The 24283-nt window shown below is 42.7% G+C and overlaps 1 protein-coding gene across 1 annotated transcript in view; it reads left to right on the top strand.

Annotated features, from left to right (window-relative positions):
* The window catches only part of LOC104840498 (alpha-1,2-mannosyltransferase ALG9-like), a 31496-nt gene extending 7819 nt beyond the window's left edge, over positions 1-23677 (top strand). Inside the window, exons 6-11 of the mRNA XM_010581467.1 lie at positions 1339-1493; positions 3726-3855; positions 4625-4772; positions 5105-5234; positions 12837-12967; positions 23412-23677. Coding sequence (XP_010579769.1) covers positions 1339-1493; positions 3726-3855; positions 4625-4772; positions 5105-5234; positions 12837-12967; positions 23412-23535 — 818 coding nt within the window. The 3' untranslated portion in view covers positions 23536-23677. The remainder of the gene's footprint in view (positions 1-1338; positions 1494-3725; positions 3856-4624; positions 4773-5104; positions 5235-12836; positions 12968-23411) is intronic.
* Positions 23678-24283: the final 606 nt, after the last annotated feature.

The following is a 24283-nucleotide window of genomic DNA, read 5'->3' as shown; positions in this document are numbered from 1 at the left end:
CAGAATGTTTTCTGCAGCAGCTTGAGAGAACGGAGTTATTTCCTTTTTGATTGTTGCGGCCGAGTCTACAAATAGGCATCCTCTGGTCTCTGCTGCTGCTGCCAGTATTGGGATTGAACCTGGACTCTTCTGTGCACTGTGAAGGGCCACTCTTCAGCTTGCAGGACTGAGCCCTGACAGGACAGTCTTGCTACCCTATGCTTTGGAAAGTGTTCCCGTAGGTGTGGATATACTGAGAGTAGAGAAAGGAGGAACCAGAATATTCCCTACTTCACATTGAGCTTTCTCTTAAATAAGATGACATCAGTTTAAACACATGACATTTGGCAAGTAACTCTAGAGAGGAAAAAGGTGTTGAGGACGTGTGAATTCTTCTCTGCCCTTTTCCTAAGGAAGATTCATTAAGCGTCAGCAGCAGTCTCCAAATTCATCAGTCCAGTTAGTGCTTTGCTCTCTGATTTTTTTTACTGAATACAAGAAACAATAACATTATAATCCCTGCTGAAAATGTATGTTAACACATATTTGCTTATATCTGTTCCTTGGATATGACTGACATACTGTCAGAAACCAGTAAAAGCTCAGTAGGAGATCCTGTAAATGCAAGATTTCCTGCTGTTCACTTGGTGTTCTTGTACTTAACAGCAGGAGCAATTCTGCCAAGTGCTTTGTTCTTATTGTCTGTGAAATGCCGTTAGCTTAAATGTTTAACTCTGCTGTTGGGAGTAGCAAGAGGACAGAAAAGGGACTGAAAATTGTCAGGCACTGTAGAACCCTCCTCAGTGTGACTAAAATTCAGGGTAATTGTTGTTATTTTTGAAGCAGTTATTTCCTCCATTAAGCAGAAGGTGCCCAAGAGACCTCTCATGCTGTTATTTTTGTAATGAAGCAATGAAGGTTGTGGAAACTTCAGTCGCTAAACAACCATTTGTAAGTGGAAGGGTAGGTCTAGAGAGATCCTTTCTGATCTTTGTATGTCTAGCATAATATACAGCAGGAAATCTAGTACTCCTGACTGCCCGTTTAGACATGTCAGTTCTGGATGGATTTTGTCTCTTGCTTGAATTCAGTAATGCAGTCCCTTATTTTCTGCTTTTGGTCTTCTAAAGTCTGTTGAAATTGTTATATGGTAGGAATCTACAAAAATTCTCTCATCAAAATTCTATATTGACTGTTTGGACATGCTACCTGGGTTTTAGCAACATGGCTGCTCAGAACATGGTGTGTTTGGGTCTGAATAATAGGCTTTTGAATGTGAGATATGATTCTGCAAGAGGGGGAATAGGATAAACCCCTCATTCTTACATTACTTCTTTGCTGAGTGTTTGTTTCTTTCAGTTCAGAATCTGGGCCGTCCCTACTGGCTGACACTAGCTCCTATGTACATTTGGATCATGATTTTCTTCAGTCAGCCCCACAAAGAAGAGAGGTTTCTCTTTCCCATCTATCCCCTCATCTGTCTCTGCGGTGCTGTGGCTCTGTCTGCTCTTCAGGTAAGTTTTAGTGGAACATGTTTTTTTAATGAGCTCATACCTTTAGGAAGTGTAACTGCTGGCTGACTTCTTTAACGTTGCTTACCAAAATTTGGGAACATCTGCAGAATATGTGCATCTGTGACACAATCTACAGTGATTACACAGTTCAGGACTGTCCTATGCATAACTTTTGATCATCGACTTTAATCTGTTAGCTGGTACAGTTTTCATTTTTGAACCATTTTTCATGGATAGGTATTGAGACGCTGGAAGCAAAATCCATAGCTGTACTAATACTGAAGTGTGTGTGTGTGTTGCCGATTTTACAAATTAAACTATAATCTTCCTGTACAGGTTGATTGAGAGTATGTGGAAAACTGTTAGCCCTCTGTAAGATGTGATGTAAAAGCAAAAATATTTGGGATTTCCCTCCTGAGCGTTGTACAGAATGAGCTCATGTAATAATCTTGGACTTCAGTGCAGACTGCTTAACAGCCCAGCAAAAAAAGATCAAATTTCATGGCTTTATAAGGTGATCACATTAGGAGCTTGTCCAGGATTGTATGAAGTGATAAATGGTTGAGAATATTTCCTTGCCACTAATTATTTCATGATGACTTTGAGTTGTTCTCCTATCCCAAGCAGGAATTTCTGGTGAGCACCAGTTGTGATGTTGTTGTGCCAATACAACACAGCATCCAAGAGATGTCATGAGGATCAGTAACTTGCTTATAGCATTGTGCCTCCTTTGTCTGTTGTTAAGCTTTAAGGGGCAGGAATGTGTGTGTGTAGGAAATGCATTTTGTTGTATCCTATTAGGAATCACTGATTTGAAAAAGGAAAAGTGATCTTGTTTAGGCATCGGGAAATTGCATTGGACATTTGGCAAAGCCAAAAATTGGATGTTTTGTTAATATCACTTGAGACACTTCATAGAGTAAAGCACTAATATAGGTTGATATAAACCTTCCCAAAGCTCAAAATTATTCATCCTTCATCTGTTAAAGAGGAGCAGGAATGCAGTCATTAGTCCCCGTTAGAGCCTGTTCCATCTGTTTGGCCTCATTCTGCTATTACTCTTCTGTCCTGCTATGCACCACTGCTGGCTGTTCCTGTCCTGGGCTCCCCACCAGCATTGCCTGCACCCCTCAAATCACTCTCACTCTTCCACTGGTCAGTTACTATTCTGACTGTTGATCTCCCATCACTGCTGATGCCTTGCAGTGCTAAGCTGGAGCAGCCCAGATGGGTTTCAGTCCTTGCATTTGTACAGGATCAAGCTCTGTAATGTCAGCAGTTTTATGGCACTGACTGAGAATTGCTATGTGCTGTCAGAACATTCATCAGAGGGCAATGGTTTAGGACCTTTGCCAAATATAGCTGTAGGAAAATCTAGTGTATATTTCTGCCCTGCATATTTTAACACTGCTTGATGACATTTTGTCCAGTATTTAGTATCCAGCTGAGAATTTAGAATTCATTGCCCACTAGTAGTACAAGCTTGTCAGAGTCTACTCCTCCAAACCATGTGGACCTGGCTGTTACGAGAAAAATGCAAACAAGACAAGAGGAACAGAAACCAGATTAGGATAGGAAGTGAATAATCACTCCCGCAGAAAGGCAAAGCAGGAGGGAGGGACCAAGCCAAGTATTGGATGTAGTTCCTCCTGGATATTCCCAGAAATGCTTTTCAAATTAGAAAACCCTAAGGGGCTTTTCTTTCAACATTTTCGGGGTGGCGTGTGTTTAAAGGTGGTTGTAGAATGTCCTGTGTGTTCTTTTATCTACTTCAAAGCTGTAGTTTGTGCAGACAGGGTAAACAACCATAGGTCACTCAGTAAATCTGGGTAATGGAACTTCTGTTAGAGAGGAAGTCACTCCAGCATTGAAAATGAAGTCTGTTTGTGTAGGGAAGTTTTACAGAAGTGTCTGAAAGGGACATGTGCTGCTGGTTCACCTGGGAACAACCAAGCTGGAGCCCTGGTAGAGAGTACTTTACAGCTTGACTAGAGGCTTTCCTAGGGAAAGAGCTGAAAACATCTTTAAATACCTTAGATTATCAGTTAAGAAATGTGACTGAAACACGTGAGTTTCTGTGCATTTTTTATGGGTCTGAATGAAAAAATGAAGACCAAAGATCTGGTGTGAGATGCAGGCACTGCTGTAAGGTCCTTATGAAAAATAACATTTTGCTGAACATACCAGAGTTTGAGGAATTTTATATTGTCTTTTTTATTATTCTTTCCTCAGAAATGTTACCACTTCATATTCCAGCGCTACCGCCTGGAACACTACACAGTCTCATCAAACTGGCTGGCTCTGGGGACTGTCTTTCTCTTTGGCCTTTTGTCATTGTCACGCTCTGTTGCCTTATTCAGAGGTTGGTATTTTAGACTTGTCCTGTGCTTTCATGGGTATTGGTCTTGGCAACTCTTAAGGCCTGCCAAAGTTCTGCTGCTTTGACTATAGCAGCGGAGTAGAATAAGGAACCTTGAAAGTTTGGATGTCATTGTTGCAGGGAAAAGAGTAAGTTCTAATGGTCACCATTAATGAATAGATTATACATGTGTGTGTGTGTATGTATATGCACATTCATACATGTATGTATGAACGTATGTATGTATTCATGTATGTATGAATGTATCAACAGAATTGTATCAGTTAAAAATCTGCTGCTCTTCATCTTCAGCCAGTACAAATATACTGGTATAAAACCTGTACCCAGGCTAGTTAAAGCAGATACTTAAACTTTCAAACATATGATCCCACTTGAAATAGCATTTTCCCATGTAAAACTTGTAATTAGGTGCACATGTCCTTAATGGAGATGAATTAGATATAGTCCTTAAGTACTTTCTTGAATCAGAGCCATGCAGTGAACCTTCCCACCTCATCAATATTTTTTTGGTTGATGGTAGCCTTTGACAGTCAGGATAGGAGAATGTGAATAAAGGTGGTGGGGTACAAGCACTTCTAAAAGGAGGGGGAGCTTTGGAATCGAGCCACTTTTTAGCATAGACCAATTAATTTATTCAAAAAGTTATCAGTTAGAAAGTTATGTATGAACAATTTTTTGTAGTCTTTCAAAAGTGGTCATGTAAATATCACCTATTTCTTTAGCCTTATTTGCAACTTTCTGCCTTCCGTAGGCTACCATGGGCCCCTGGACCTGTACCCAGAATTTCACAGGATTGCTACTGACCCAAGTATTCACACTGTGCCGGAGGGGAGACCCGTTAATGTCTGTGTGGGAAAGGAGTGGCACAGATTTCCAAGCAGCTTTCTCCTGCCAGATAAGTAAGTTGTTTAATGTAAAACGTACAATTTGGTGAGATTCGTAAGGAGGGGCACTTCTCTGAAGAAGTATTAAAAAGTATTTATGGGAGTAACCTTCAAGACCATGTATCTCTGTTGACACCAGCATATCCAAACCAAAGGATTTTGAAGTTTGGTGTCAGCAGATTGTGTTGGTCACAAGCTACTGGAAATTTGTGGTGTGACTGCTCCTCTAGCAGGGCTGTCTACCCTCAGGAATGAAATGTCCTTGGTTATGCTTTTCCTTTTCTCCACACAAAATGTTACTAGCTCCTGCATTTTACTGTTGAGCTTTCTGACACTGTTCTCTGCAGCTGGCAGCTCCAGTTCATCCTGTCAGAATTCAGGGGCCAGTTACCAAAACCATTTGCCAAGGGACCAATGGCCACACGGATCATTCCGACTGACATGAACGACCAAAACAAGGAAGAACCATCTCGATATGTAAGGATTATATTCCTCTTTTCTTTTCCTTACCTTACTGTATAATTTGTATTATTATAATGCCTATGATTGGGTCTTCCTCTTTTGTTTCCCGGGGACCATACAAGTTACAGAACAAAAATGGGCTCTCTGCAGCACTTGGAAATTTCCCCATTTATGTGAGTGGTTTCTGTTTGCATTTCATCTGCCTATTTTCATTTCAAGACATCATAATAAAAAAAAGAAGCAGAAGAAGTAGTAATTCCTAGTTATTGCAATTTTGGGTTAAGTATAATGTGTTACTGTGATCACAGGAAAGTGAACTGAATGAGTAGTTTGAAATCCCCTACAGAAAATGTTTGTCACTGAGCAGGGATTGAAATTTGTCTTTGTACTTTCCTTTCTTTTTAAATATAAATCTGCTCATCGTATTTGCAACTGAGAAGGAGAAACTTCACTGAAACAATTGCATCAGTGATTTAAATGGGAATCTGTTAAGATAATGTATACTGGTATATTAATATGTTACTTTTCCTGGTTGTATTCTGTTACCTAAACAAGAAGAGTACACACATATGAATATTTTAAAATTATTGTAAGCTAACTTCTTTAAAATTATTTAGTAGGTTAAATCTTAGCAGTGCACTAAATATTCTTTGCAGTGCACTAGATACTTAGTCATCCTTTCTTTTTTGTCCTAAGGGTTGAATGAGAGGAACTGCCAAGAAATGCAGTCCTTTCTTCATTCTCTCTGAGCTCCTTGGAGGATAGCTTTGGAATGTCCATCAGTATATAGGAAGCACTCACATGTAGTACACCAGGTCTCTGGTTTACATGAGTGGGTCTGTCCTGGCTGAAGACAGTAGACATATGCTTGTTGATGTGACTCATGACTTTGGCCTGTTAGAAATGGTACAAGCACTTGTGATTTGCTCACAGAAGTGGATGAAAGGCAGTACTGTAACACAGGAGCAAACTGTGGGTAAAAGCAGGGATCAGTCTTCTGGGTTAAAGCTCTCTTATTTTGAGCCTCATTATGTAGTTACTGGAAATGGGAAGGAGGCATGTTCCCACCTGAGAGAAGCTGTCTGCTGCAGTGCATTTAATTTACAAAATCTTTACCTGTGGCGTATTTTTAGCACAGACAGCTGGCTGGTGCACAGCCCGTGACTAATGGAGCAAAACACACTTTTGTTTCATGGTTGTTTCTTAACGTCACCCTACAATTTTGTTATTTCTCATGCAAGCAAAAACACTTAGGACATTATAAATTAGTTATTAAATGTGAATTTTAAATGGAGTTTTAAAACTTTTACTTCTGACCTGCTAATAACACCAAGAGAACAAGGTCTTTTCACAAGTTTAGTTAGCTTACAAGTGCAAGCATACCAGATTTAAAAAAAAAAACAGTTAGCAGGCACTGGAAAGGACCATCATAGCGAATAAATCTAAATAGCATGAGTCTGTTGGTCAATTTAAATGGGAGAAAACAAATGGTTCAAAAGGATTATCTGAGCCATGGACAGCTCAAAACCAATTAATGGCTGCAGAAATGGGACTGATCTCTCTGTTTCAAGTATAAGTATCTATTACTGCTGTGCTTGAAAATTGAAGAGTAAATCTCAGTGTTTCTGTTGCTATGAGACACTGGGGAAAAGAATGATTTGATCTTCTTGTTTTGCAATTTTTCCTTCCTCAATCATGTTGAACAGCACTTAACTTGTACTTGTCCTACTGAGGAGATTCATTTGTCTCTAAAACTGCTAAGAAAGAAATAAGGAGTATTATTTCTTAGAAAGATGTATCCAAGCAGGAACAGTAGGTTAGGCCTAAACCTGAAACTGTTAAAAACTCCTGACTTCAGAGGAAGTTTGTGTAACTACTTTATTTTCACTTCTTTTCCAATTCCGTTTAGCTCTGTTTTGAACCATAGGAACCACCTGAAGCTTGGTTTCATTTTGGAAATATGCACTTGAGTGATCAGTAAAACATCTCTGGTTTTGCTCAAAACAGTTGAACTTTATCTGTGGTAAACCAGACAAGCTCCTGTTGTGCTCTGTGTGGCCAGGCTAACATCCATCCAGACACCAGTGAGAGATGTGTGGCTGCAGCAGTACAGCAGCAGGCTGCGCGCTTAACTCCATCTCTGTACTATACTGTGCTCACTCCTGTTATTCAGGATGTGATCAAGTGTAGTTCTCCACCACTTAGCGTAGCGGTTGCATCAAATAAAAAAAGTGGGAGGAGGAAAAGGAAAGGAGAACAGAAGAGGATAGGATGTAATTTAGAAATTCCTTGCAGCTCCCTTCACTAAGACTGACTTCTTTCTACAAAGAAACATTTCAAGGTCTGTACATGACCAAAATCTTGTGTAAATCCCCAGATAAATGCATAGGTGCTGTGTTGGCTCTCTGACCAGGATGAATATTATCCTTAGCTTCAGTGTAACTTGTAAGAATGCACTGTGCTCTACTTGGAATGGTAGAAGGGAAATCTGTCTTTCAGCTGGCAGATAATTCATATGCATTGGAAGTGCCAGCCCTTTTAGGGGAGCATTTAGAATGGAAGAAGTGAGATCAGTCTCAGTGCTTGAGGCAGTAACTTGTCTTTCTCTGAATGATTCTACATCACTTGCAGAAAAACTTAGTTAGTGGTTTGGGAGTCTTTTTGCTAATGAGCCAGAACCTCTCTTAGGGCCTGGAATGTTCTTCTCATACAGTACAAGAAGTGGATTCAACATTCTCCTCAGCTGAGTTTCCCATTGTGTAATTTCATTTGCCACCCAGTTGTGATGCCACGGAGCCATCTGGTATCCACCTAATTAAATTGTTTTCAGCCTAAATTGTTACAATAAACCCCAAAGGTGCTTCAGAAAAGTGAATTCAAGCACGTCCAAGGAAGTTTGCATAAAATTTTGTGGGAACGCAAACTGAAATGTGGGATCCTGCAGGGAGGAGTTTGAGGGAGTAAGACAGAATAAGACATAGTCATCTTGGAGAATCTCAGCTGCCTGCATTTAAGATAACTGATGGGTAGAGGCCTTTGCAAACCTGGTTTAAGGGGCCTTAGATTTTCCTTTGACTAATCCAGCTATAGCTGCCCTGCCTTTTTCTTCATCTTTTCAATGTATGCAGTGAGTGACTCTAATGAAATTTGTTTCCTTGTTGAAACACCTGGTCATCACACATAACCTTTTTTTTCTGACTTGATGAGATGTACACACTGTTGTGCAATCAGCAAGACACAACTGTGTATGTTGTGTTCTGCCATTGTTAACTAAGGCGAAAACTGCCACTTGGGAGAGCTGGCCTCCTAAGGAGTGCATATAGATCTCTTACAAAGGCCATGGGCCCTCTGTGTACAAGTCAATGAAACCAAATGGAGCAGAACTTGTTGCTCCCCAAATTTGGATCATGTTTCTTCCACCAGGCACATAACTTATTAATGTGAGTCCTCCTCCTGATAGGGACCTTAGTCTTTCCCTTCCAGCCCCTGCTGCCCTGACTGTTTGCAAAAAAAAAGAAAGAAATCTGGAGAGGTCTGTCATTTTACAAAGGTCAGTGATGATATGACCTTGCAAGAACTCCCCTGTAGCCTGCGCATTGAAAATCTTGTGCATGAAAAAGGTGAGATTGCAATCTGCATTCTGTTCAGAGGCCCTGAGGAATGAATAAGGACCAAGAGTTTGTGTCACCAGCTGAGAGACAATTTTTTTTGCGTGTGCACTGTTGACAGGATCTGATTATGATGCTGTGTGATGCTGGGGCCACGGAGCCTGTTTCCAGACACTAATTCGGCACAATGATTTGTTTTTGTTGCTGTCTTCAGAAAAATTTTGTAACCGGTTTATACCGAGACACATGATGGAAGTTCTTAGCCTAGCACAAAAATTTCCTTACGAGTCACTTACCCTCCTCATTAATTTCTTTCCTGGGAGTGCAGTGGATTGCTGGTGGAAGATGTCCTTGTTTATACCTGGGAGTGGGAAGGAGGCATGTTAAAAGCATGCACCTGTCCTCCGGTTCATGCAGTTGGGAGTTCAAACACAAGCTTGGCAGCAGCAGGGTGTTTGGGAGGAGCTGGCTGGACCTTTTATTTGCTTGGCAGTTTCCCTGGTGTTTGCTGAGCTACTAGGGCTGGGATTAGATGGCACAAAGTGGCCTGGCATTCTGATAACCCTGTCCTGCTGGATGCAGGGATTGGTGGCAGCTGTAAACTGAGATACCACAGTTGAAAACTTGGTATTTTTCCTAAATTCCCATGTTAAGTCCCCTTCCTTTCTCCCTTGTAGTCTACCTGGGTGAAACATCTGTACAACTAATGAGACTCATGTTACAATTTGCAAATATTTATTGATTGGAAGTTATGTCCTGTCTTCTGTTCCACTTAACCTGAGCAAGGACTCTGGTGAAGTAATTTTTTTAAATCTAAATGCATGTATTCTACTTCCCTGATGTCTCCCAAATAAAAATACCTAGATTAAGGAAACCACCAATAATTACTAGGATGTGCTGTACTTCACTGGTGTTTTTTCTCAGAAATTCAAAATACTGTACGACATTTTAATGTACAATGCTTAATAACGTATCAGAGGCAGAAGTGGGAATCATTAGTCCCCTTCATCAGTTGGGAATACTGGAGTGCCACAAGGATGGCTTGCAGACCAACAGAGCCAGAAAAAGCATCCAGGAATTCTGTGTGTTCTCAGGTCACAGAAAGAAGTACAGGAGATAGAACTTTCAGATTAATCTGATTGGAAGTGGCACAAGAGCATAAGACAGTTGCAAGTATCAGTCCTGTTGACTTCTAGTGCCTCTCAGGTCACTACTGCAAGCTCTTGCCAGACGGTGCCTTATGCGTGAAAGTGTGACCCTTGGCTGACAAAACCTAATGTCAGCAAAATACCCAGGTACAGAGGCAATACCTGGTGGAAATTGCTTTGCTCCAGTGGCTGAAAATCATTATGCCAGCAAAAGCTCAACCTTGCTGCTGCTGTACACTGCATCTGTGAGGGGCTCATTTTTCTGGTGTATTGTAACAATATAGCTACCCTGGTACAATTTAAACATGGATTTAGGCTTGGGATTATTTCACTTTTGAAAATGTGACTTAGATCACTTAAAGACACTTAGATCTTCAACAGGAGGACATCAGCCCTTATTTGTAACCTATCCTCTCCTCTAGATCTCTTACACTCAATGCAGAGGTTTCTATACAATGTAGCCTCTTGTTGGGCTACCTCGTATGAAATTTATCTCACATCTGATGATTATTTTTAAAAGGAAATTTGTCCTGGTAGGAACTCAAGTCTTCTTTGTACCTGACAGTTCACATTTGTCTTCGCAGAGTTTTTATTCCTCAGCAGCTCAAGGGCACATCTGTAGGGGTACCTGTGAGGAGGGAGGAGAAGAGGGCAGGAGGTGGGGGCTGTTAGGCAGAAAGGACAGAGGATATTCATATAAATGAACAGTACAGCCTGTTCATATCCAAGAGCACTCTCCCCTGCAGGAAGGAGAAGGTTGCATAACGTGAGTCTCCTGAGGACATTGCCCGCAGCTCATTTATCTGGGAGGTCACACACATAATTCATTTCTGTGATGTTCCCAATGCTTCCTCGAATGCATTTTCATAATTTGGCAGGGTGTTGCCAAACATTTTGGTCAGGACAGAGCAGTTAGCTTGCGTCATAGGCAGCTGATAAAGGCATGACTGTGCTGATACCAAGTTCACATGGTCTGAGAGGTGCAATGTGATGTGCATCTGCTGCAAAGGAGGCAGTGAGGGTCATCAGTGCTACAGGACAGGTTATTCATGCACAAACCCCACCATAATTTGTGCCAGACAACAAGCTTACTCTACCAGAACTACTTACTGTTTTCTATGATTCTGCTTAAGCCCTGCCATGAGATGAGAAGACTGGTACCATGAGGCTTGCAGAGTTAACAGGTTGTGAAGCTTGTGTGATCCTTATGGGTAACCCATATTGATCTGTATGTGTTCTGAGCCAAATGTGCTGGAATTGTGTGCAACTGATTCTAAAAGGACTTCCAAAGAAGGCATGAAAAATTAGGTGAGTGAGGGGATTTCTTTTGCAGAAAGTTGGCAGATACACTGTTTCTTACAGGAGGATAAACCTGAGTGTGAGGCACTGGCTCCCCTCAGCCTGATCTCATGTGTAATTTGTTGTCTTTCTTGGGCAGTAGGTCAAGCCTTTTGTGTGAACTTGACTACATTCTTTAGGGCCAGGACAGCACCTATACAAGGTGTCAGTTGGCAGTGTCTTTGGATGTTTATACATTACAAACAGTTCGTGATCATGACAAATGAGTGCTGAGTTGGTACACTTCCTAGCATCCATGTCTAGTGTTCCTCTGGTCTACAGAAATATTCCTCTGGATGTGCCTTGACATAGGGTGCCCTTCTCACTGCTGTGCATGCACTTTGGGGCAGAATTCATGAACCGCTGTTAACCGTAGTGATAGGAGTGGTTATCCATAGATCACTCAGAATGAGACGATGTACTGGAAACTGCAAAGGTCTGTCCTTTTCAGAGTTTTTATCAATGATTTGCAGGGGGGGAAGAGAAACAGGCAATAGACTTATTAAATAAAAAATTATGTGAGAGAAAGTACGTAATTAGAATTCAAAGTGATTTTGACAAATTAGAGAAAGGATCTTAAAAAAGAAAAAGGGATGAAATTTAGAATGGACAGTGCACTAGACAGAAATAGTTAGGTGAATAAATGTAGGTTGAAGACCAGACAGTTAGGCACAAGTCCTTCAGGAAAGGATCCAGGGGTGCAATGAGTCTCTGGATGAATACAACTTAGTAATGCCATGCTGCTGTATAAAGAGATGAGCCACATAGAGGGTTATATCCACAGGAGCATGTTGTGCGACTGTTCCTTTGCTGCTCTGCATTAGAAAGTCCTTCATTAAAGTGCTACATTCTGCTTTGGGCTCTGTATTCAGGAGAGATGTGACTAACTGAAGACCCACAAGAATGATCACAGGGGTAGAAAACATGACTATAGAGTAAATTAGGGTTGTAGAGAAGACAAGAGCCATCTTCGGATAACAGAACTCTAGTATGTAAAAACTATCACAAAGAAAATGATGTTTTCCTTGTTCAGGATGTAAAACAAGTAGGAACAGGCATGAACTGAGACAGAAAAAATCCAGTGTAGACATCAGGAAACCTTTCTAACAATAAAGATAGTGAAGTCTTGCCTGGGGAGCTTGTGCAGTCAGCATTGTAAGAAGTCTTTAATAGCTAGTTAGAGAACCACCAGGAAAAACATCAACAGAATTGGTTCTGCTGCCTCAAATTCCCCTCTGTGACTTGCCAGTTCCTCAGTAAGAGAGCTGGCAGTGGTGCTTCCTCAGAGGGGGGCCGTAGGACTCTCCTCCTATGATCAGAGCAGTAGTGGTAGCTTGCATTCCCCCATAAAGGTTTTACTTGGAACACATTCAAAATATTTTACCATGTATCTTGCATGAAGCGTTTGCCTGTTGCTAGAAATTTAACCACCTTCTCATTGGTAAGTAATAGCCTGTATAAATGAACACATACAACCAGAAGCCTACAGGAAATAAATGATAAGATTGTCTTTCTTTCTGCAGACTGACATTTCCAAATGCCACTATCTGGTGGACTTGGATACAGCAGCTGAAACCCCAAGGGAGCCAAGGTATTCCTCCAACAAAGAAGAGTGGGTAACCATTGCCTACAAGCCATTCCTAGATGCTTCCAGGTATGCTTTACACATTTGAGAGGGAGGGAGAAAGGCTAGCAGGTCTGTGAATGATTCTGTTCAATCATCCGCTTGCAGAAGTAGCTGTATACAGGGAAGAAAGATACATTGGCAAATACCAGCTTGAAATCCAGTTTCCAGTAAAGGCAGCTTGCTCACTACAGTGGAGTCTTTGTCAGACTTGTACTTGCAATATTTATGACCTAGGTTGCTTTAGAGGGTGAAGCTAGCTCAGAAGGGTAGTAAGAGGGATTATTTTTAAAAAGAATCCTCCCTGTGCACTTCTTGCTGAAGTAATGTTTTTTGTTTTGCTTTCTAAAGAAATGAGGTGTATGTCATCTCCCAACAGACTTTTGGATCTGCTGTCTTGTTTCAGCCAGATTCCAGACAGGTGTAAGTCAGTCTCAAAGAGCATGAGCTCTTACAAATTTTATGAAAGCTGACAGACAGAGAGAGGAGGCAATCTCAAGTGAAAAGTCAGCAAAGTCACACCTTTATTAGGCATCAGAGAATCCATGGAAAAGACCTCTGTTAGAATCCATTCTTCATTAGTTCAGCTGCTCACTGAACAGCTTGCTTGTGTGTCTGAATAGGAATTTCTGGGAGAAGCAGAGATTGAAATTGCTCTCTTCCAGGCTAACGGGGTGGAATCAGGGTTGTCAAACTGTCAATACATTCCTGCAAATACAGAAACCCTCAGCTGTAAGGGGATAGTTATTTAGTCACTTAAAACTCTGGTCGTGGAGCTGTCATAACAGGACAGAGAGGCTGACTGGAAAAAGTCTCTGTAAAAAAACTAACACAGGGTTCAGTGCCCTCCTATTTTCTATGTGAGACCTTATTCCTTCCTAGTAACAGGACCCTCCAGGGAGGGGGCTGGTAAAAGCAGTTGAACAGTGAGAAAGAGTGATAATGTTAGAGCATCTCCCAAGAGTGCTGTAATGTTCCCAGCTTGCTGACACAAACAAGTTTTCTTGGCAAGGTCTTTCATGAACTATGTTTTCCAAGAGACCTGCTGTTATATTTGGGCAGGACTTTAGGAAGAGAGAATGAGATGGCAAATGAGTCTTATTAATGAGGCAATAGAAGCATCTGCATAAGAGTTTTGCAAAGGACTCCTGGTACAGAGCATATACCCTCGAATGTACATTTCTGCTTTGAAGAGATATTCATGTGTTTTTAAAGCTGGTTTATCTTGCTATCCTCTGCTGAACAGCCAAGCTTTGATTGTTTGGACCTGATCTAAAGTCCTTTGAAGTCAATCAGAGGCACTGAGTCAGGTCCAAATGAGCCTTAAGACACCTTGGGTTAACCATGAGAATGTAATTTGCTAGGGGTGCTTTCAGAGGTAGCAGCTGTCTGCCACAGAGATGCTAGCCTGCCTAATGAAAGCAAAGGGAATTATTCTGGTATGGCTGTACATCTCCCAGACTTCTCCAGAATGTCCTGGATTCTCCATGGCTTCTTTCCGCTTTTGTTCATTTTTCCTATACTTAGCTGATGTTTGGTAGAGAAGGATTTGGTCTGCCTCATGGGGCTTTTGGATTATTGCACTTTCAACCCCACCCATAGCCTCTGAGCTTTTGATTAAAGCTCATGAGAGACATATGACTGCTCTCTCTGCTGAACCCATTTTGTATCCCCTTAGAGGCTGTGCCTTGCTGAATACAAACCAGCATCTGTCTGGAAGCAACAGCACAGTGTATCTGCTTCTTTTGTGGGGAAAGAGTTGAGTCTGCAACTGTAGGCTTTACCAAAGGACGGACACAAGTGTTTCGAGTCCTCCACTTTCACCCAGCCTTTTTTGTTCATTCCTAACTTGGCTGGGGATTTTTCCTGTAAGGTGTGTGTACATCTGATACCATCTCAATCCTGACCCTACTGCAGCCTGTGATGCTGAGTGGAATCAGTGCAAGGAGTTAAGCTAGAGCCAAACGCATAGCTCAGTGCTTAGCTGAGTCCTTGTCACTCTCTTCACTGCTTTAATGCTGTTTCCATATGAGTCACTCTATGACATTTTTCTTTCTTCTTTTTTCCCCTCCTTATTAGGGAAAATTGATAGGATTAGGGAATTTCCCTATTTACAGCTAAACCCCTGCACCCTGCCAAGCATAAATATCTGGCTGGCTTCTCAGGAATTTGGCTGAATACATAGGTAGTTGTGGTGTTGCAGCTCTGTGCTTCTAGGGAAGATGCTGTCAAAGTACTTCTTGCTGAGGCTGGTAACTTAGTCCCAAGCTTGGCAATGAAAACCTGTGCAATCATTTTGATTTGATACATGATACTATGTGTTGCATTTAGATCATCTAAACTCCAGCTAGATTCCCAAGCTGTATGTTTCTTGTTGGCTAAGCATCTCTGCAAGCCTGCAGCCAAACTCTGGTAACCCACTTAGTACACGGATGTCAATTTCTGCGTGTGGTCCTTCATGTCTGGCTTGTGAAGGGAGAGTACATGTGGCTGTTACCACTGGAAGTAATGGCTTGGCTTGTTGTAGCAAAGGTAGGATCTCACCACAGAGCAGCAGCTTGTTGTGAGAAGCTGGGAGTCACAGAGAGATCCTGAAACTTCAGAGCATACTGATCCTGGTAATGATGAGATGTAAAGACAGAATACTGGGGGTGGGGAAAGGGGAGCATACTCCCTGGGTAAGCAATCACCAAGACCTTAGAACAGATCATCTAAAGGTGGTGGGAAGGGAATCTTTCTGGCTGCTGTGTCCACCTTAACAACAGATGCTGTTGCATTAGTGGGAGACTGGAATAGAAGAGGGTTTGCAGAGCATGTCTCAAGAGGAGATCAGGCAGTCAGATCCTTAGACCTGCTGGTGTCGCCTGTCAGCCTCCTCTGCTCCTGTTTTTGTGCTGCATGGAAATTCTCCATGCTGTTCCTTATCAACGCCTCACAGCTGGAGCAGAGGGGAGGTGTGGTGCCTTCACCAGTGGAGGAGGCCAGGTTGCCATAGCAGCAGATCTGATTTCCATCCCTGCTGTCAGTACATCCAGAGCTCCCGCAGTTTGGAGCCCTGGGCTCTGTCCCTTCAGCAGTCCTTCAGCAGTTGGTAGGTGGGGCAGCTTGAGTGCACAATACTCCTGAAGGACTAGGAGGGCATGTGGTTACCTGGGGGGGTACCACTGATGTGAGGGATGAGAGAACCAGCAGTGTCTCCCCATCTTGTCACTCTGCTTGTCTGACAGATTCTCTGTTCCCCCTGAAGAAGAACAGTAAGCCAGGAACCATGGCCTGCCTAGCAGGGCAAATGCATAGCAGTGGGCACAGCTTCCCAAGACAACTCATGGTACAGTGAAGAGCAGAAAGAACAAACAATAAAAGGTCTGATCTGCCCTGCTTTTAGCCAGTGTGTCATTTAAAGGTATCACATTTAAAATTGGATGCTACAGACAAGGTCAAGGCCCCTTTTGCCTGCCCATCCACAACAGCATGAGCAAGAGAAATTTCTGAAAGGCTCTTTTTGGATTGCCTGCTTCATAATTTTTGTCATATATTTTTAATTTCTTTCTGTAATTTGGCCCTTGGAGAAGAGGTAAGGTGGATGAGTGATTAAGGGGCTCAGCTGGAACTTGGTGCTCCCGTGACTCTGTCCAGGTCTCTTAGACCCTCCCTGTGTTGAAGTTTCCCATTTGGAACAAAAGTTGGTTAGCTCCCCACTTGTCTCCAAGAGTTTGTTGGCAATGAATGAAAGAGTGAGGAGCTTCAAGTTCATAATAGCACTGGCAGGTAAATACCATTGCATTGTTTTGCATCCGAGTAATAGAATTTTGCTGCAACTTCCATATAAAGGTTTCCCATGGCAAATGTTCATCAATCTGTTGAGCTCCTTGCTCTGAATGCGTCATAGCATTTCTAAAATAAGACAGCGTTGTTTGCTTTGGTTTTTTTCCCCGAGTGTGATTGAGTTGTGACTTGCATAAAATAATGGGGCTCAAGCAATTCTCAAAAGGGGAAATGAGACAAGTTTTGCAGTAGATTGGGAACTGACAGATGAGTTAGCTACTGGCAATCACAGATCTTCCTAGCAATTGAATGAGATGCGAGGGTCTGTCTCACCCTGCAGACCCAGGCATTGGCTATTGTCCTTTTGTTGAGATTGGAAAACCTCATTTACAAAGGAAGTACTACTGCTGCGTCTTTCTGTCTATGGCTGCAGCAGTCTCCCTTGCTGCTAGTCAGCCCTTGCTTTGCTTGCTTCTGTCCTTATCCCAGTCTGTAGAGTACCAAGCACTGCAGAGCCTCAGAGGGAGGACACTGAGAGTTGCCGTCCATCCAGCTGGAAGGTTCTCTGAGGGCATCAGTGATGCCCTGAGACTGTTTCAGGGATGCAACAAGTACTTCTGTAGTCCTGAAAGTTGTTGGCAGGCCTGATAGCAGAGAAGGTATGGAAATCCCAGCAAAAACACTTATGTGTTTTTGTTCCATTTTAATTTGAGACAACAAATCTAGGCAGCGCTGTCTCTCTTAGAGTTGAGAAATTGATCATTCTGGGGAGTTTAGCTGCAGGAGAGCAGCAGTAATGCAGTTGTAACAGAATGTTAGGTGCTAGAAATTGGTAAGCTGAAAGGATCCCGAGCTAGCAGATCTGTGGGGAGAGTTCTTCCCAGGGTCAGACACACAGGTCTGTGGGTAGAGTCAGTGAATATGCATCAAGAATGCCTATAATGATTGAGGCTGCTCACATTTCTGAGCATGTACCTTCCCCCCCTCCCCAGCTCAGCAGAATGACGCATGTCTCAAATCCAGCACCTGCTTCCACACAATGATTTGGAAATGTCCCCTGCTACCTATGAAGTAAGTGTAAAAACACTATGGAAATGCAGCTTTTTTTATAAAAGGGAAGGAGGAACAGAAGTGTCACTTTGAACTGAGCTGCAAGGGAAGCTGCCAGTGTAGATTTCAGGTCTGCAGCTCAGCGGTTGCAGAGCAAGGAGCATTTGGGGAAAAAAAAAGCCATCAAACACCTCCCCACCCAAAACGAAACTCCAGCTCTTGTTCTTTGAAAATAAATGACCCCAGCAGTTCAATTCACTCCTGCTGAACTGGAGGCTCCTGGGACTCACTGCAAGTCTCACATTGACGTCAGCAAGTGCAAAAGTAAATCTCAGCTGGCTCTGATAAATGGTGCTGCTAATTGAATTAGAGAGCACTCCAAGCCACCAGCTAATTATGCTCCTCAGGAAGCTGCTTTGCCAAGGTCCATTTAATTCTATATTGGCTGAGCACTCCAAATCTGGCACAGAAAAGGGGAAGTATATTACAGCTCCCCACTGAGGAGCACATATTTTCCAGCTCTTCAGGCTGAGCTGTCTGCTTGCTCCAAACGCTTGGGTTTTCCATCAAAAAAATTATTCTTAGTGCAAAATTAATGATTCGGTCACCTTGTTCTAGCATATCATTACCCTGGTTTGATAAGAGACTCTGTCTTATTCCCTTTAATGGTGCTTTCCTCCATGTTACATGAAATGTTTTCCCTTCTTTTGTTTTACAAGTAGCTGAATTACTTCTTAGGTGCATGGTTGGTACAAAATTTAACACCTAGAGGAAGTACAAACGTTAATGCGTTTTCAGAGAGATTTGATCATGAGCTTCCTGTGTATGCCCTTAGCTAGAAGGTACTAGGTCCTGCCCATGTGGCAGAGATTCAACTTCTTCCTGCCTCTTCTTTCTGCCATTCCCTTCTATTCTTCCTTCTCATGCTTCTTTCTGAATTCTGCTGTCACTGTGGTAAGAAGTTCACATTACAAGATGCAGTTAGGAAGAATCTCCCACCACCACATGTATTTAACTGCTTCCATTCCATGTCAGTCTATGAGCTTGGGAGGGTGGACTTGAACATCTTCACTTAGCAGTCCTTGCTTCTGTTCCAGAAGAGCCTCCACTGGCATTTGTAGAATAGGACTGTTGAGTTGCTTTCTCCTGAAGTCCAAAAGGTAATTGACAGAAATAGGCTTAGCATCAAATGGCACTGTGGTTCCAGCTCTGCTGAGCCTACTGGTAACTGTGCACCTCTGTCCTAACTGGGAGCTGCTCTGGGTGCTGCAGCAGTTGCTCCCCTAGAGACCAAAAAACTGGCAAAGAATTCAGACTCCCCCTGGAATGTGGAATACCTCCCATGTCTGGAGCACAGCAAGAGCTGGGAAGAATTTGCCTGTTGCCTGGCTCCAGCCTGGAGCCCACCACTGAAAGAGACTTGCAGCATCAATGTTCCAGTAGCATTGCACTAGACCTTTGGCTACACAGCTTGGAGTGATTGTGGCCTTGATCTTGCTACCAACACGCTTGGGAGCTTTCTGCTGATTAAGGCTATACACATGTACAGTCTCTGGGGGACAAATTTAGAATCAAATGCAAATAGAACATTATATATATTCACTGTCATCTATCATCCCAACCCTTTCCATGTGCCATCTGTTGTCTGAGGTTGCTGAGCCTGACAAAGTGAGGTGACAGGAGGTAAAGGTTCTCTGTCTGATTTTAAAGCTCTGTAATGACCTCCTGAGCTGTAGGTGCATCAGCAACCATGGTTCTCTTATGGCTGCTGATGAGAGCAGGCATCCAGGGTTTTGTTACTGCGTAGTTACCAGCAGTGGAGAGAGCAGCCTTGTGCTTGTGTCCAGTCTGAGTCTCTTTTCAGTGACAAAGTTGCTGCTGAACAAATACAAAGGCTGACCTTATAGCTGTGGAGTGGATATGTTGGTGCTACCATTTACCATGCCGTATTCAGGGTTTCATGTTTTTATATCTGAGATGTGATTACCTGAGCACATAAGCGTTACTATTTTTAAGATGCCTCTTATTTTCTGTTGCCTTTTTTTAACCTGTGTCCTTAGACTGGGTAATTGGAACCAATGTAAACCGTTCCCTTTTCACCTTTGTAAGCCTTGTTAGTGAAGAGTCATTTTGCTATGGCACCAGCAGCCTGACTAGCTAACACCTGGTAGAAACCAAGGACTCGTTGTGGACTTCACAGTTTGAGTAATACATCATTTCACCTTGAAGAGCAGGGTGAACTTCACTTTTGGGGTCTCTGGCTGAATGAGATTTACAGCTCTCCATTCTTGGAGCATGTACTTCTTGTTTTGGGGGAGGAGTGCAGGAATGTAGATCAGCTGTGGCCTTTATACACGAATTCACTGTATTGTTATTTGTCATGAGTGCCTTGGCATTATGTATGACATCCACTGGTGCGAAGAGCAGCTATCTTTCTGCTCTGCGTTTCTCGTCATTTTCCACCCTTGGTATTTTTTTCCATCAGTCATTCCTGCCTCTCCTTTTTTGATCTTCTTTTTACCAATAGTATTTTCCCCACCCGTTTCACTGCTACGATAAACTGTGAAACGGTGAACACCGACATTGAAACTGCTGCTAATAAGGGCTGAGTTGCCAGCAAAGTTAAGAGCATTCGGAGAGCTTTCATTGCTCAGAGTTGTTATTTCAGGCTGTATGCAAACTCAGGATGGTTACACTGAGCTGACTTATTTGGAAGGAGATTTTTTGCTACTGCCAGCACCTGGAATATCCTTTTGTTCTAGAAAGCAAAGCTGAATCCTGCATATTCTGGACCTATGCCATAAAGACCATGTGAGCACAACCATGTGAGCTATATTGGGCCTATATTTCAGAATACCAACAAGTAAGAGGTATAGGGAGTGTTTCTCTCAAAAGGTATAAAGAAGAGGAAGTACAGACTGGATAGCAGTGTTTCTGCAGAGCTGTGAGAGGCACCAGCACTGAGGATAAACACACGCACTTAGTTCCGTTGCACCAGCAATCAGACTCACCATTACTGGGTGCCCGCTGTGTCGTACAGTGCTGGCCTGGGCAGACTGTCGGTATGTAGATGCATCCAGGTCAAGGGGAGGATGTGAACTTGGTGCTGTTGTCTGACTACAGGCAGCTCTATGACTGGACTGAGCGACTGAAAGCATTTTCAGTGCTACAGACTGTATACTCAGGACCTCAGCCTCAGCTGATGGTGCTGCCTTCCTCTCTGTCCCTGAGCTAAACCACACAAGGCTAATTCAACAAATTATTTCATCTTAACCCAAGCACATACCCAGAGCTCTGGGGAATTGTGCTAGTTTCTGTCCCTTTCTTACAATGTAGCAGCAAGCTGGTACTCTACCTTATTTTTCATTTTCCTTGTTTTAAGCAGCATCCCAAGCAGCTTGAACACAGTTGCTTTTTCTTGTTTTTTCTTTCTTTTCTTTTTCTTTGCTAAAGGGAATTGAAATGAAACCACACCATTCACAGAGAGCAGCCATGATAGCAATGGTGGGTGGTTAGACTCAGAGGAGGAGATGCCAGAGTAAGTTCAGCCATGACATGATGTTCTTTAGCCGCAAGGCATGGAGGAGGAAACTCAAGCACTTGTTTTCAAACGGATGCCTTTGCTTCTAGTGACTGGAGGGAGGGCTGACCTCCAATTTACAGGCACAAGGAAATGACAGCTGCAAAAAATGTTCCTTGTTCAGAATACACCAAAATTACTATCTTCTGCCTAGTTATTTGCTACTAACATGCTTTGAACATGTTCCCGATTCCAGCACCTCGGGAATTCACAAAGAGCAACCATTTCCAGTGATTCTTTTATTTAGGGACTTTGCTGGGTGCTTTGCAATTTATAAAGGGCCTAAGCATTATCACTGAGCTTTTTGTTCTTCAAAGTGAAGCAATCAGCATTTTTATATCCTAAAGCACAAGCTGAGCGCTTGGCAAAAAGCAGGCTTACAAGATGCTGGGTGTTGAAAGGAGGCAGAGTCTCACCGTTAGAAGTGGGACTTGTCAATTTTAGTAATTCAGACTTGCTCAGTCTCTCTGAGGTTAGACAATACTTTCTGCCTCAGTTTCCCCTCTCCAGTGTGGCAAGAATACTGCTTTGTCTGTCACTTTGTCTTTCTAAAGAGGGAACATTTCAATTGAAAAATGCCTTGCTTTGTGCTTGTATGGCATCTTATGTAACAGGACCCTGCTGCTGAGTGGTGCTATGCCAATGCAAGTAGATACCACCAGTCTTTTCCTGGACGGTCTTTTACTCCAAGTTGCAGGAGATCAGGAGCTGCTTGTTCTCAGATGAATTACAGTAAGGCTGGCTATCTAAGAACCCTGGGAGCCTCCGGGGAGATGTAGTTCACAGTGGCAGTTCCTGCCATTGTTTTTTAGACTGCATTTTTGAAAGATATCCAGTGCTGCCTTATAATAAGCAAACAAAACACAATTCATCTTTCTTCTGAAAAAGTGACTTGAGTTGGATGTCCAGAACCTTGGCTGTGTTACCAGCAAAGCTGTGTGAATTGCAGTGACCAGCAAGTACATGCTGGATGTGTGTACCGTCCCTGACCACTTAGCATGCTGCAAATCAAATTTGAGTGCTGCTGCTGCTTTTCCAAGCTTTATGGGGATGGAATTAGACTTATGTCTGTCAAGGGCTGATAGTTTACCAACAAGTTGATCTTAAAGAGAAAAAGAGATAAGCATCAATGCTGAGGAAGCAAGACTGCCCCAGCCCGGATTTCAGTAAGTTGCTCAAATTTTTGAAGCTTCTAGCAAGGTTCAGTGCTGCTGCTGAAGGACATTATATTCATCTGCTTCACATTTAAACCTGGATTTTCTATTAGTTAGCTCAGTGAGAGAATACATGCATTTAAAATGTACTTAGCTAGCACAGTTCCAGCAATTAGCAACGAAACAAAAGGTACTAATTTGATGCAGCCATTAAACCCTCCATGCTTGAGTACTCCATTGGTCCAATTGTTGCAAAGTGCTGTGAAATGCCAGCTCCCAGCACTAGCAGGGCATGGAGTCAATGCTGGCAGCCTGCAGCAAACTGCCTTGTAGGCTTTAGAGCAGTCCATCCCTCTTTAATTCAATACCCTCAACAGAAGATCAGCACAAGAGCAAAACTTCAAAATGCCAGTACCCATCAAAGCTTCTGTCTGCCCTTCAGACATGTGTGGAGGAATAGGCAGCCAGAAAGATTGGATAGAAAAGAGGAGATGCCAGGAGCTAAATGCAGCCTTCACCTTCATAGCGTGCCCTGAGGAACAGGAGGCCTGCCTGTCTATGATACCAAAGGCCCACAGGGTTGTACTGTCTGCTTTTTGGACAGTGGTATCTGGGATCTAAGTTTCTTTCGATAATTAGAACACCTTCCTGCCCTCTCTCCCCCTTAATCCTACTGGAATGGATCGTGGGTGAGCTGAAGAACTGGGCAGGCTGCTGCACTTAAACTGGTGATGCTGGCATAAACCAGCTTTGGTCCCACCGACAAAGAGAAAATGGGACTGGGCTTCATATGCCTGAACCATTAGCATTCCTCATGTCACTGACTCGCCAGCCCAAATCTTTTGCAAAGCCTCATTTGTATCATTTTGAACATACTGGCAAATGAGTGCTTTAAGCATGATTTGTTTTTCCTTTCTGGTTTCAGGTCCTCAAAGCTGCTGCGTGCATTCTACATCCCTCTCCTCTCAGAACAGTACACGTGGTATGCAAACTATACTATTCTGAAATCCCGGAGGTCGAAGCAAACCAGGAAAGAAACGGGAGGCTAGCAACACACCTGGGCAACAAAACCAAAAGCATCCACTGAGACTCTTGGACAGCTGCCTAAGCCATCTTCAGTTCTCTTTTTGAAAGATTGCACTTGTAAGATTCACTAATAAAGATTTCCCATTAAGTGATTTTGTTCTGCAAGCTTCCAGCTGTAAAAAGGGTGCATCATCTGCTTTCAGTTCTCAGTGTCAGGTCTCTGCTCTGCCTACACAGAACATATTGGTAAGAAACCATTTGAAAATCCAGCAGCCACCTACAAATGTATTATCCCTGCTGCTTCCTGTGTTATTATCTATTACACCACAGAAGAGAAAAATGGAAAATAAAAAGGAATGACAGTATGAGGTTCTGCTCCAGGTTGCAGTCTGGCACTGGGAAAATCCATCTCAGCCTCTGTCTTTCTCTCTCCCACCCCCCTCTTCCACTGTTCTCATCTGCTTAAGTAGTGCCCACCTTTTCCTAGGGAACTTTTTCAGGTAACAATGTTTAGGAAATTAATTTTTTTTTTAAAGAAAAAGGAAGGGGAAAAGAGGAAAACACCTGAGAGACAATTAACTGAAATGCAGTGAATCTCAAGGAATGAAGTAGCGTGCCCCACAGAGAAATAGCCTAAAGTTGCCCTGTCCAGGAGACACTTTCAAGGATAAACCTGTGCTTTTGGGAGAAGAAAACCCCAAACTTAGGGGTTGAGCCAATTATCTGTTTTATATGGGATCAGAGCATTTTTGTTATCTGTGAAACCAAGGG

This window comes from Haliaeetus leucocephalus, unplaced genomic scaffold, assembly GCF_000737465.1.
Source record: "Haliaeetus leucocephalus isolate CR32 unplaced genomic scaffold, Haliaeetus_leucocephalus-4.0 Scaffold773, whole genome shotgun sequence".
NCBI classification, from domain to species: domain Eukaryota; kingdom Metazoa; phylum Chordata; class Aves; order Accipitriformes; family Accipitridae; genus Haliaeetus; species Haliaeetus leucocephalus.
The sequence above is the reverse complement of the archived record's forward strand: the minus strand, read 5'-3'. Positions and strand labels throughout refer to the sequence as shown.